The sequence below is a fragment of the Rhinatrema bivittatum genome, chromosome 1 (assembly GCF_901001135.1).
Source record: "Rhinatrema bivittatum chromosome 1, aRhiBiv1.1, whole genome shotgun sequence".
NCBI classification, from domain to species: domain Eukaryota; kingdom Metazoa; phylum Chordata; class Amphibia; order Gymnophiona; family Rhinatrematidae; genus Rhinatrema; species Rhinatrema bivittatum.
Genome location: NC_042615.1, coordinates 98,484,078 through 98,495,218, shown reverse-complemented (window position 1 = coordinate 98,495,218; position 11,141 = coordinate 98,484,078). Strand labels below are relative to the sequence as shown.

At 45.2% G+C, this 11,141-nt stretch overlaps 1 protein-coding gene across 6 annotated transcripts in view; it reads right to left on the bottom strand.

Moving 5' to 3' along the window:
* WDR17 (WD repeat domain 17) overlaps positions 1-11,141 on the bottom strand; it is a 533,217-nt gene that overhangs the window by 274,123 nt on the left and 247,953 nt on the right. For all 6 annotated transcript variants that reach the window (XR_003852810.1, XM_029578099.1, XM_029577946.1 and 3 more), the window contains 2 exons: positions 4,726-4,808; positions 3,556-3,642 (listed from right to left, as the gene is read on the bottom strand). Coding sequence is in view for 5 of the 6 variants with exons in the window: in XM_029578099.1 (XP_029433959.1) it covers positions 3,556-3,642; positions 4,726-4,808 (170 nt within the window). In the remaining variant the exon portion in view is untranslated. The remainder of the gene's footprint in view (positions 1-3,555; positions 3,643-4,725; positions 4,809-11,141) is intronic.

The following is an 11,141-nucleotide window of genomic DNA, read 5'->3' as shown; positions in this document are numbered from 1 at the left end:
TAAAGAAAAGGATACTGAAATAGAATGAATCCAGCAGATTACATGATTCAAGAGGAAACTATGTCAGCCAAACCTGATTGATTTCTTTGACGAGGTATTGGATCACAGAGAACACTGGATGTGATTTATTTATATTTCAGTAAGAGCTCTGAAAATTCCTATATATCAGATCAGAAAATTCAAATATCATTGTCCAATGAGTTTTATTTAAAACACTATTTTTTACTTTTAAGGCTCGAAATGAGTTGAACCCAGAGTATATGGGGGCCAATATAATAAAACCTGCGCTAAAATCGGTTAGACCAGGAATTTAAAAAAGCACACTAAAGTCAGAACTACATTTGATTTCTTGAAGTTCACTAGAAATCCCTATTCCTGAAGAAGATAGATTGTTTTGTACAAGAAGAGCAACATCTCTTCCCGAGAGGTTGCTGTGACTAACCAGTCGAATAAGTACAGGAAAACCTGAATCCCCTGACTATGCAGGTTTGCCTACTACAACACTGCGAGACATTTGGTGAATAGTCTCATAGCTGGTGACAAAAGTCACCAAAAAGGGGAGTACTTTCTATTGACAATGAGAAGAATCCACTTGGAAGTGAAGGTAGCACCAGTAGGAAGGATGGATGGGTATATGAGAATACGCATTATTTAGATTGAGAGCACACATCCATTCTCCTTTCTGGATATAGAGGAGAATTATGCTTAATGAATTCATTTTGATTGCCACTCCTTCTGCAGGTGAGGACTCTGCTGGGAATAAGAATCCTTTGGGAAGCACCAGCAGGTTGGAGAAAGTGTTTACTGGACACCAGAATGTACTGGTAAAACCCAAAGTTATTACTTTGGAGTCTGTTTGGGCAACATTAGTCTCTTTAGAGAAATCCATTTCTTTATTAACGCTGATGACTACTGATATGTATCAGTGGATTCAGGCTTCTGAGACAATGGCTGTTACCCAAAAAGGAAAGTTGGAGAACTTGGATAAATGGGTTTCTGTAATTCACAATACCCAGTCTAATTTGGTACAAGATTTTATTTATTTATTTATTTATTTATTTAAGTTTTTTTATATACCAACATTCAAGACGGTAGTCCCATCATGCTGGTTCACAAGAAACAGGGGTGCAATTATAATAAACTTTACAATTTGAACAATCGTGCAGAAAAGCAGTTACATGTAACAAGGAAATAAATAACTTGGAGTAAGACGGAAAATGATGGATTAGTAAGAAGGAAAAGATGGATTAGTTCATGCGAAAAAATTGGAAAGTTTGGAGAATACTCTTTGATTTGTAAACCTTAGGGTGCTGAATTCTCACTTTATGGAGTATATAACTCCATTGGATCTTTTCAAAATATATTTGATTGAAATTTTAAAGATTTCTTCTGATGCATTACCACATTTAGTTAAAGCATATTTTCTACCAGATGAGAATAAAGGGGGATCCAATGTATTGACCCCAAGGTATAGTCAAGGAGCTCGAATTGGCTCTAATTTGACCGATTGGAAGGATCAGGTCCTATGGCAGTTTCAGATAGATGCACTCTATTGCTGTCTTTCATTTTTCCTCAGGATAGAGATATCGATATGAGATTTTTTTTTTTTTTGTAATAGATTTTTGTTCTATGGAAAAAAAATCTGGATATTTCTGGATATTACAAGATCAGGATTGTAGGAAAAGGTTTTTGGAAATGCACCAAGAGGTTTTAGCCCTTGGTAAATGTATTCTCAAATTGCAAAGTGTTAGATATGTATACTTTGAGCCTTCTCAACTGAGGCTTCTTCTTGATTCTCATAAATCACCAGTGTCTTAATGTTGACTAGTCAGTTATTATATTAAATTAGTCGATACAGTCTTCTCATTACTCGCTTTTTCTTTTTTCATTTATTTCTTGGTGTTTCTTGCTCTATTTTTCTTGGCTTCCTCTTAATTTCCTTAAATATTGGGTCAAGGAAATGGACTATGTTTTTTTTGCTCCAATTATAGTTAGATAATTGATGTTTCTAGGCCCAGAATTTCTGTTACAAGTTCTCGTGTTTAATTATGAAATTGCAATAAAAAAAAAGTTAAAAACATTTTTTAAAAAAGTTGCCAATTTACAAATGGGTCTGTTTTAAAACTTTTTCCTGAGATAGTGTTTTCGCTTTCATTCTAATGAAATTGCATAGAGTACAAGCATGCACCTGTGCCCATGACTTTCATGGAAGAAAAAAAAAATTGTATTTTTCTTTCAAAGGAAACAATAGGAGCTCTTTAAGTAAATAGGAAGTTGGCCTGTCTTGCATCTGCAAGCCACCGAGAGATGAATAAAAGCTGCATAACTACGTGGGTGAATAGCTATCTGTGGCTGGAATCGGAGGAAGAAAGAAGCCTGACAATGGAAAGTATAGGTGGGCAGTACCATATGTTTGTTTCAAATATCTTTATTCAAGCCCTTGTGAAAATAATTTCACGAGTTTGAAAAAAAGCCAGAATAGCATTGGGATACCTTGTTGAATAATAAGAATTATTTGTGGAAACCTGATACTGTATTTGAGTGATATTCACCTCCTGAAGGCCAAAACAAATTTAGATAATCTATCAAATAAATCATTCCTGCAATATTACCTTAGTGCAACAGGACAAACATACATAGCCAAACAGGTATTTTTGCATGGCTACTTATTTCAAATGCTAATGTTCATTAATTAACTAAGAGACTGTTATGACGTGAGTTATTGTTCCATTTAGCACACCAAAACCTTAGGGGTAGATTTTAAATACTTGCGCGATACTAGCCGCGCGTATCTTATAAAATCCGGGGTCGGCGCGCGCAAAGGGGTGCACATTTGTGCAACCTGCGCGCGCCGAGCCCATCGTGAGCTGCCTGTTCCCTCCGAGGCCGCTCCGATTTTGGAGCGGCCTCGGAGGGAACTTTCCTTCGCCCTCCCCCCACCTTCCCCTCCCTTCCCCTCCCTAACCCACCCCCCGGCCCTATCGAAACCCCCCCCTACCTTTGTCGGCAAAGTTACGCCTGCTGAAAGCAGGCGTAACTTTGCGCGCGTCGGCCGGCAGCCCCACTCCGTCCTCCGGTCCCGGGGGCTGGTCCGGAGGCCTCGACCACGCCCCCAGGCCGGCGCCACGCCCCCTCCCGCCCCTTTTCGAAAGCCCCGGGACTTACGCGCGTCCCGGGGCTATAGGCACGCCGGTGTGCGAGAGCCCTGCGCGCGTAAATCCTTCCGGATTTACGCGCGCGGGCCTTTTAAAATCCGCCCCTTATGGTATACAGTGCTACTCAGTTTCATTCTTGGCAACATTGCAATAAAGCAAATTAAGGGTCAGGAAGGAAGCATTTGCCTTAGTGTTACCATTGCTAGCAAAGGAAAGGTGGAGGAATGGAAATAAATGACACTATAAGATATAAACCAACCAGGTTGTGAAGTCCCTACAAGATCTCATAGCATTTAGTCTGAGAGTTAATTCTGTTTACTAGTATAGCAAGTAGCGGAATTGCAAATATTTCAATCAAAGGGTACTATTGCATTAGTTAAAGAAATGAAGCGTTACTCACTTGTTGTTTTGGCTCCAATCACAACCAAAAACTGCAGCTGGGTGTTTGTACTTGTGAAGAATTTTGCCATCAATTGTTCGAATAATACTGAAATCAATTAAGAATTCATCAATATTCTATAGGTTATTCATAGTCCACATAAAATGATTTTTCTTTGATTTCTGGAATGTATTTTGGGTTTATGTCTTTCTCTAGAAAAGGGCAGTGTTGGCATTTTAGAATAATTGTTTTTATTTTCTTGTATTATTTTGTCTAAGGACATTTTAGGCCAAATAAAGGAAAAACTATACATTTTTGCTGTACCAGGAGAGAATTATTGACTTCATACTGTCCATGTCAACCATTTGATTAGCAATGACATGTACTATAAAACCAAAATGATTCTGTTTTAAAGAATAGGTACTGTAATTATCAACAGGGAAGGCACAAAAAAGAAAAAAAAATAAGGGGCATTATTTTAAAAAGTTTATATTCTTCCCTATTCTGGACAAGCAGACCAAAGACATTTTTTGTTATACCCTTATTAGAATACAGATGATACAGAGATTTATATAACAGTTCAGTGGAATTCCATCATCATCTGCATATTTTTTCTACTGTGCACAGTTTCACCTTTAATCTTTTTCTCTACTGAAGCACTTACTGCTCTTCTTAATAATAAAAGACACTATAGGATCAATCAACTTATTTTTTAACTGTTAGATCAATTGTCTAATAAGATACCATCAAATGACATAAAATTTAAAATGTATGGTTTGGGAAGCAGAAGAGAACCTGAGAATTAGCTCCACATTACTTGTTTCAAGGATACTTAAACGCTAGGATAGAGTAATGGCCTGATTGTATCTTCCTAATCTGGGAACAGTACTGATGCTGGCACTGAAAATGTTTACTTGTTTTAATATCCTGGCTGATAGATAATGTAGCAACGAATTCATAGTATTTCAAGAAGATAAGGCCTCTAAACAGAGGCAAAAGATATTTAAAGATGTCAGTGGTCCTCAAGCATATGGAGAATGATGATCACAATAGCTCTAAGATACTAATTTATACTTTACTCTTTTATTTAAAGTAATTTGGCAATTTCATCCATTGGAATCAGGTATACATAAAGAATTATACAATAAATACTTGTGTCAAAAATAACCACTATACATGTGCAATACTCACCAAAATCCATCACCACTGCATGTGGCTATTCTTTTTGAATCTTTATGACTCCAGGCAATGCAAAAGATACCATTCTTTCCATGCTTCAAAAATATAAAATATTTGTCAATAATAACAGGCACGCTTGTCTTTCTCTCTTTTAGTAATTTTTCTAAGGAGGGAGGTCACTGATAAAGGGCCCCCCCCCCCGGCAGTTCTTTCTCCTACTGTTATCACCATAGCACTGAATAAAGATTAGACCTTCATTGACCATCTAGTTCTGTGCCTCCCTATGGATTAAGCCAGCTACAGTCAACCAGAAACTTTCCGGTTTCTTTCCTAGATAACACTTTAATACACAATCACTGCAATATGAAGCGGGCAAAATACAATGCACAAAAGATTGCCATTTCTTGCTTTAATATGGTGTAGACACCAGACAACAGATCAGTATCAAACAAGTTCTGAATTTCCGAAAATGGCAATGTGAGAAATCCTGAGACTGTTAGACCCAAAATACATAACTGAAAGTAATCACTGAGATACCTATGGTGGGTAAAATCTAGTGGATAGAAAAATGTTCTCCTAGGACAAGCAGGTTGGTAGTCCTCATACATGGGTGACATCATTGGATGGAGACCAGCAGGGAAATTTGATCTCAAATGCCTTACTGAGCATATGCAGCTGCAGTCATCACACTGCCCCTAGGCAGAGACTCTCAGACTATTTTTTTTTTCCGCAAAGCCATGTGGTCACGGAAGCCGTGTGCTCACAGAATTCAGCTTTGCTCTCTTCTCACAGTTTTTGTGATTTTTTTCTAGAGCTGCAGCTGTTTTTCTTCCCTTTTCTCTTAAAATAGTTTTATTCTTCTATTTTTCTTCTTTCCAGCTGTCTGCCAGCCGCATGGTGGGCTTTCCCCTGTGCAGCCTGGCAGAGTCTGTTACTTAAAAAAAACCCCCAAAAACAAAAAAAACAAAAAAAAAACCTGCTCCTGCAGTTTTTGTATCTATCTGTTTTTTCCTCTTATTCCACAGTGCTGTCAGAACTGACTTATGCAGCCTGTCAGTGATCCGTGTAGGCCGCTGAGCCTGGGCACTCACCTGAGTTCTACCCGGGCATTGATGGATTCAGACGGTGGAAGGATCGAGGACCATGCCGTTCCTGTCGGGTGGAGAGTTCATCTTCCCCACATTTCAAGGAACTAGTCTCCATGGGCAGGAGCCCTGGATGATGTTGCCTCCCCCTCCTGCTTGCCAGCCTTGGCAATACAGTCTCCTTGGGAGAGAGTGTGAGCGGAGACTGGGCTAGTAGCTTGCTGCCGCACCTCGGTGCCATGCCCATGAACAGTTGCCCATGCACAGCTATGACCAGTGCACCGTTCATCCAATGCATCGATGTCGGGACTGCGTCAGGGACCAGGCCCATCTTTGGGGACCATGGTCACCCTTGACGCTGCCTAGGACCACAGTTACCCTTGTTGCCATCAAGGTGCGAGACTTCCCATGATGCTGTAAAGGCCTTTTGAGCCATCAGCACCAGTGGAACTGGAGACTCGTCGCACCGGCTTGGGCATTGAGGGGGGTGAAGTACAGCACAAGTCGATGCTTTCGATGCCGCTGATGCTTCAAGGCCGCACTGCCATCGATACCGCGTTCCCATCAGTACCGAGCTGCCCTTAGTACCTTGGTGTGGCACAATCGTGCCCTCAATGTCACGGTGCCCTCTGTGCACTCAATGCTGTGGTGACCACGGTACCATCGATGCCGCTGTGCCCTCGATGCCCATGGTACTCTCGATGCAGTCAAGGCCCTGGGTGCAGAATCATTGGGTGCCTGATAGTGGATTTGCATTGGTGAGCGCGAAAGCGCCATGGGCCCTACAGGCACCAACACTGCTCTGGTTACCGGTGGCTGCAGTCGGAGATGGCAGGCTATGTCCTTTGTACTCCATAAAAAACTGCGATCGCCAGGGATTTTGCTGCTGTCATTCCCTGTGGGATTCACAGTTGAGCCGGTTCCGATGCAGTTTCGAGGACCCGCCTCTGTGAAGCGTTATGAGGTACTGGAGGGGTCAACGCCATAGACTGCCACCCTCCACCATGCCTTACCCAGAGCACCAGTGGTGCTGGGGATGCCGTCGTCCCACTGCTCTCTGCGCGCCTCTGAAGTTACTGTGACATTGATGCGCAGCTTGAATGGTTGGGAAAGGTAAGGCCAAATGCCTCAGATGCTGGCAGGCGGCATTCTCCCTGTTTGTGCAGTCATCAACCATACTAAGGTTCTTTCATCATACTAAGCCATCTTTCGTCATGGTCTCAGCCTCAGAGTCAGTCCACACTACATAGTGCTAAGGAGCACTGGCGGGGGAGGTATCACTACATACCTCTGGAATGACACTTAGCATGTGGTTCTCGATCTTTGCTGGGGCGTTGAATTTCTCCCACATGCACCGAGTTTAGGATCATATGTGTGTCGCCATCCGTTGAAGGGTTAACACTACATGAGTTCTGCCTAGTATGCTTTTGCGGTGAAGGGCTTTCAGTTGCCCTCTGCCGCCTGGGCATTTGTGTGTGTGTGTTCTGGGGGGGGGGGGGGGGGATTTCCCTCTATGCAGTCACAACAGGTTGTGTCTGCAGCCACAGGACTGACCTAGGACTGCATTCCTGGTCGGATCCTGAGGAGAGTGGACATCGAGAGAGTGGCTCGGGAATCTTCTCCTTTCTCAGCAGAGGAATGTGTCTTTCGACTGCTATCATGTCAGACTCCCCTTTCTTGTGGAATAGTCCCTGGGGCTCTGTCCCTGAAAAGATTTCTCTCTCATCTGGGGCCACAATCCTCCGCATTGGTGCATCTCCTTGGAGGCTGGGGAAGGAGAGCAGCAGTCTTTGGACAGTCTTCAGCTGGGGCCCCTTCAGGGACTGCAGTGGCGCCTTTCCCTATCAGAGGCTGGCTGCTTGGGGTAGGTTGGTCGCTTCAGCACCTCAGCGATCAGTGACTGTACGTCATCTCTCCTTCGGAGAGTTGCTAGGTCTTTCAGGATTGGGAGGCCCCAATCCTACTGCTTCCCTCTCCCCTCTGGAAGTAGAGATTCAATTGGGTTCCAGGGCAACCCTTTCAGATTCCCCTCTGGATGCCTGACTGTTCACCCCTTTGAGAGGTGTCCCTCATTTTTCATTTCCAGTCAAGGGATAGAACTGCTCTGACAGGCACCAGCCCCAAGAAAAGTCAAGGATAGCACTCTCCCCTCGGCGCTCTAAGATGCAGCAGGTCAATCCACGGGGGAGACTGTCCAGTGTTGCTCCCTGGTGACCCTCCAGGTTTCCCCCTGATTGGGAGTCACTTTAGTATCTGCTGGATTCTGTGGGCATCTTCCTTAAGGATCGCTATCGTCAGACATTCTTGCCTACAGGACCCTCCTCTGTGAGAAGCATTTCAGTCCATCAGCTGGGTGATCATGCCTTTCTCCCTTTTGCTATGTCTTTGGCTGAGGGAGTTGGGGGCCAAGTACCCCACAACAAAGGCACTGCCCGCTGCTCGTGGTAGTGTGCAAGCTATTCTTCCCCCTTTTTCAGAATCACTCTGTCTGCGGACAGAGGAATCCTGTGTCATGCAACGTTGGTCCATTACTGGGCCATGTGCTCCCTTAAAAGGGGAAGTATATGCAATCATGGCTGGGGTACGGATACCTCAGCCATGTGCTTGGTACTCTGTTTCGAGATCGCCCTAGGAGTGCCTTGATGCCCTTCAGGTTTCCAGGCTGGTAATGAAATCATGTTCTACCCGGGTTTGCGATTGCGATTCCCTGGCTTCCTGTCTCCTAGTGGAGCTTTCGGGATTTCTCCCCTGGGGCAATCGCTCTCAGTTTCCAGTGTTTCAAGAAGACTGAGGGCTCCATCTCAGTGGGTTATTCCCTGCTGGTTTTCGCAGTGAGGTGTTCACCTGGGGTTGATAGACAAACAGGTGACTTGTGCTTGCCGCGGCAGTCCACCAGTCTGCCTCCTTGTATTCTTCGCTCCTTCTGAGTTCTGACTGGATTGTTGGGAGGAGGAGAGGTAAAGCTAAGGTACCCATGGTATATCTCTGTATACCTGCAGGGAAGGATACACCACATTTTTTCCACTTTTTTTCACCATTCTCTGGCCAATACTGACCTAAGGGTCCATTGGGCTCTGTGCACATGAAGGCATGCCAAGGGAGTAACATAGATAGTTGCGGCCATGTGGCCCACAGCCTCAACATGTGTCGAGCTTATACCTGTTGACTTTGTTGAATCAGTGCCACTGTGGACGCCAAGGTGTCCTCTATGGATCGCGGCAGGAAAACGTTTGCCTGAGCAGTGTCTAGCAGGGCAACAAGGAAATCTAATCAAGGTGACTGGATGAGATGGGGCTTTGGATAGTTGAAAACAAACCCTAGTGACTCAAACACCCAGATTGTCAAGCGCATGGACCGATCTGCCTGAGAGGCGCTCTTGACCAGCTAATCGTCCAAGTATGGGAAAATATGCACTCCCAGTCTGCGAAGGTGCGCCCCCACCATGGCCAGACATTTTTTGAAGACATGTGAGGCCGATGCTAGCTCGGACGGCAACACTCTTCTGGAAGTGCTGTTTTCCCACCACAAACCTGTGACCTGGGAACATCTTGATGTGAGTGTGTCTCATTTAAATCAAGGGATCATAGCCAGTCCCCCATTTGCAGGAGGAGAATCAGGGTTCCCAGAGAAACCATCTTGAACTTTTCTTTTTTTTAGAAACTTGTTCAAGGCCCCGAGGTCTAGGATGGGATGGAGTCTCCCTGTTCTCTTTGGAATCAGGAAGTACCTGGAGTAGAATCCCTGCCCTCTTTGCCTTGATGGGACAGGTTCAATCGCTCTGGCCATTAAGAGGGTGGAGAGCTCCCTTAACAGTATCTCCTCATTCATTATTGACCCTCAAAAAGGGCATGGAGGAGAATTTGGAGGGTCACCCAATAGATTTAATTGGTACCCTTGACAGATGATGTACAGCACCCACTGGTCTGAGGTTATACTGGGCTACTGATTCGCAATGAACCATAGCCTGCCACCAACCGGGGTTCCAGTGTCTCGGGTACAGGTGGCTGGCTCATGCTCCCTATAATCTAGTCAAAACCCTGTCTTGGATTTGGCTGGGGAGCTCACCTGTGCCTGGGACGGCTGCGAGAGCTCACCCTCTGCGAATGGGAGCAAGGAGCCAGAGGTAGAAAGACCTCCTCTGACCCTGCCTCACAGACCACCTGGCTGAGTAAGATGGATCTGAAGTTCTGGTGGAGAAATGCTGGAGGGTCTCATGGTGATCCCGCAAATTGGGCTACCAAGTCCCTTACCTTATCTCTGAAGAGATTCTTTCCTATATACAGCAGGTCAGCAAGTCTTTCCTGTACCTCCAGTCAGAAATCCGAGGCCTGCAGCCAGGCCATTCTGTGGGTGCCGATTCCTGCCGCAGAGACTCACTGCTGTCTCAAAAATATAATAAGTTGACCGAACCTTGTGTTCTCCACACTCCAATCCCTGACACACCAGTGATCAGGTGGTGTCTTGCTGCTGTTGAGGCAGCTGCTTGGCTGCTTCCTGCACCTGCTTCCAAGAGTTGCGCAAGTATTGGCTCATGTAGAGTTGGTAAGTTTTAATGCGGGCAATGAGCATGGCTCCCTGGAATACTTTCTTCTCAAGAGAGTGTCCATTGCTTTATGATCCTTCCCCAGGGGCACAGACACATGGCTCCGAGAGCGCTTGGCCTGCTGGAGAGCGGATTCGAATATAACTGATTGGTGTGACAGCTGACACTTTTTGAATCTGGTAGCCTGTTGGACGAGGTAAAACCCCAATCGCCTTCCTATTTACGGGAGGAACTAACAGGGGGCGCTCCCAGATCCTCAGCGACAACTCCCTAAAGATCTTGTGCACCGGGGCTGCTACTATCTCTTTAGGAGCTTCCAAGAACTGAAGGATTTCCAGCATCTTGTGCCTGGCGTCCTCTTCCGTCATCAACTGTAATGAGATGGCTTCAGCCATTGTCCTCACAAAACCTGCAAAGATTAGGTCCTCTGGTAGAGACAGTTCTGAGAAGAGAGCATCTGAGTCCTCTGAGGAGGATTCTGCAGAGTAATCCGCCCAGGGTTCATATGGGGCCTCATCCTCATTGTAATCCACAAAGGATGGGGCCCTAGGTGCTTGGCCTTCATCCAGAGGCATCAGACTGGTGGCACCGGCAAAGCTGAATGGGGGTTGCAGGCCTCGGGGTCCCTGCCAGCCTCGATGGAGCTTCCTCCTCGGAGGGACCATCAATAAGCACCGGATTGGTCAGGAGAAGCAATTTTGCCCGGCCAGGCATAGATGGCTTCCCAGGAACTGGCGCCAACTGGGTCGGTAACACACCGATGAGCACACTGAGCCATTCCAGCAGTGATTCCCGTAGGG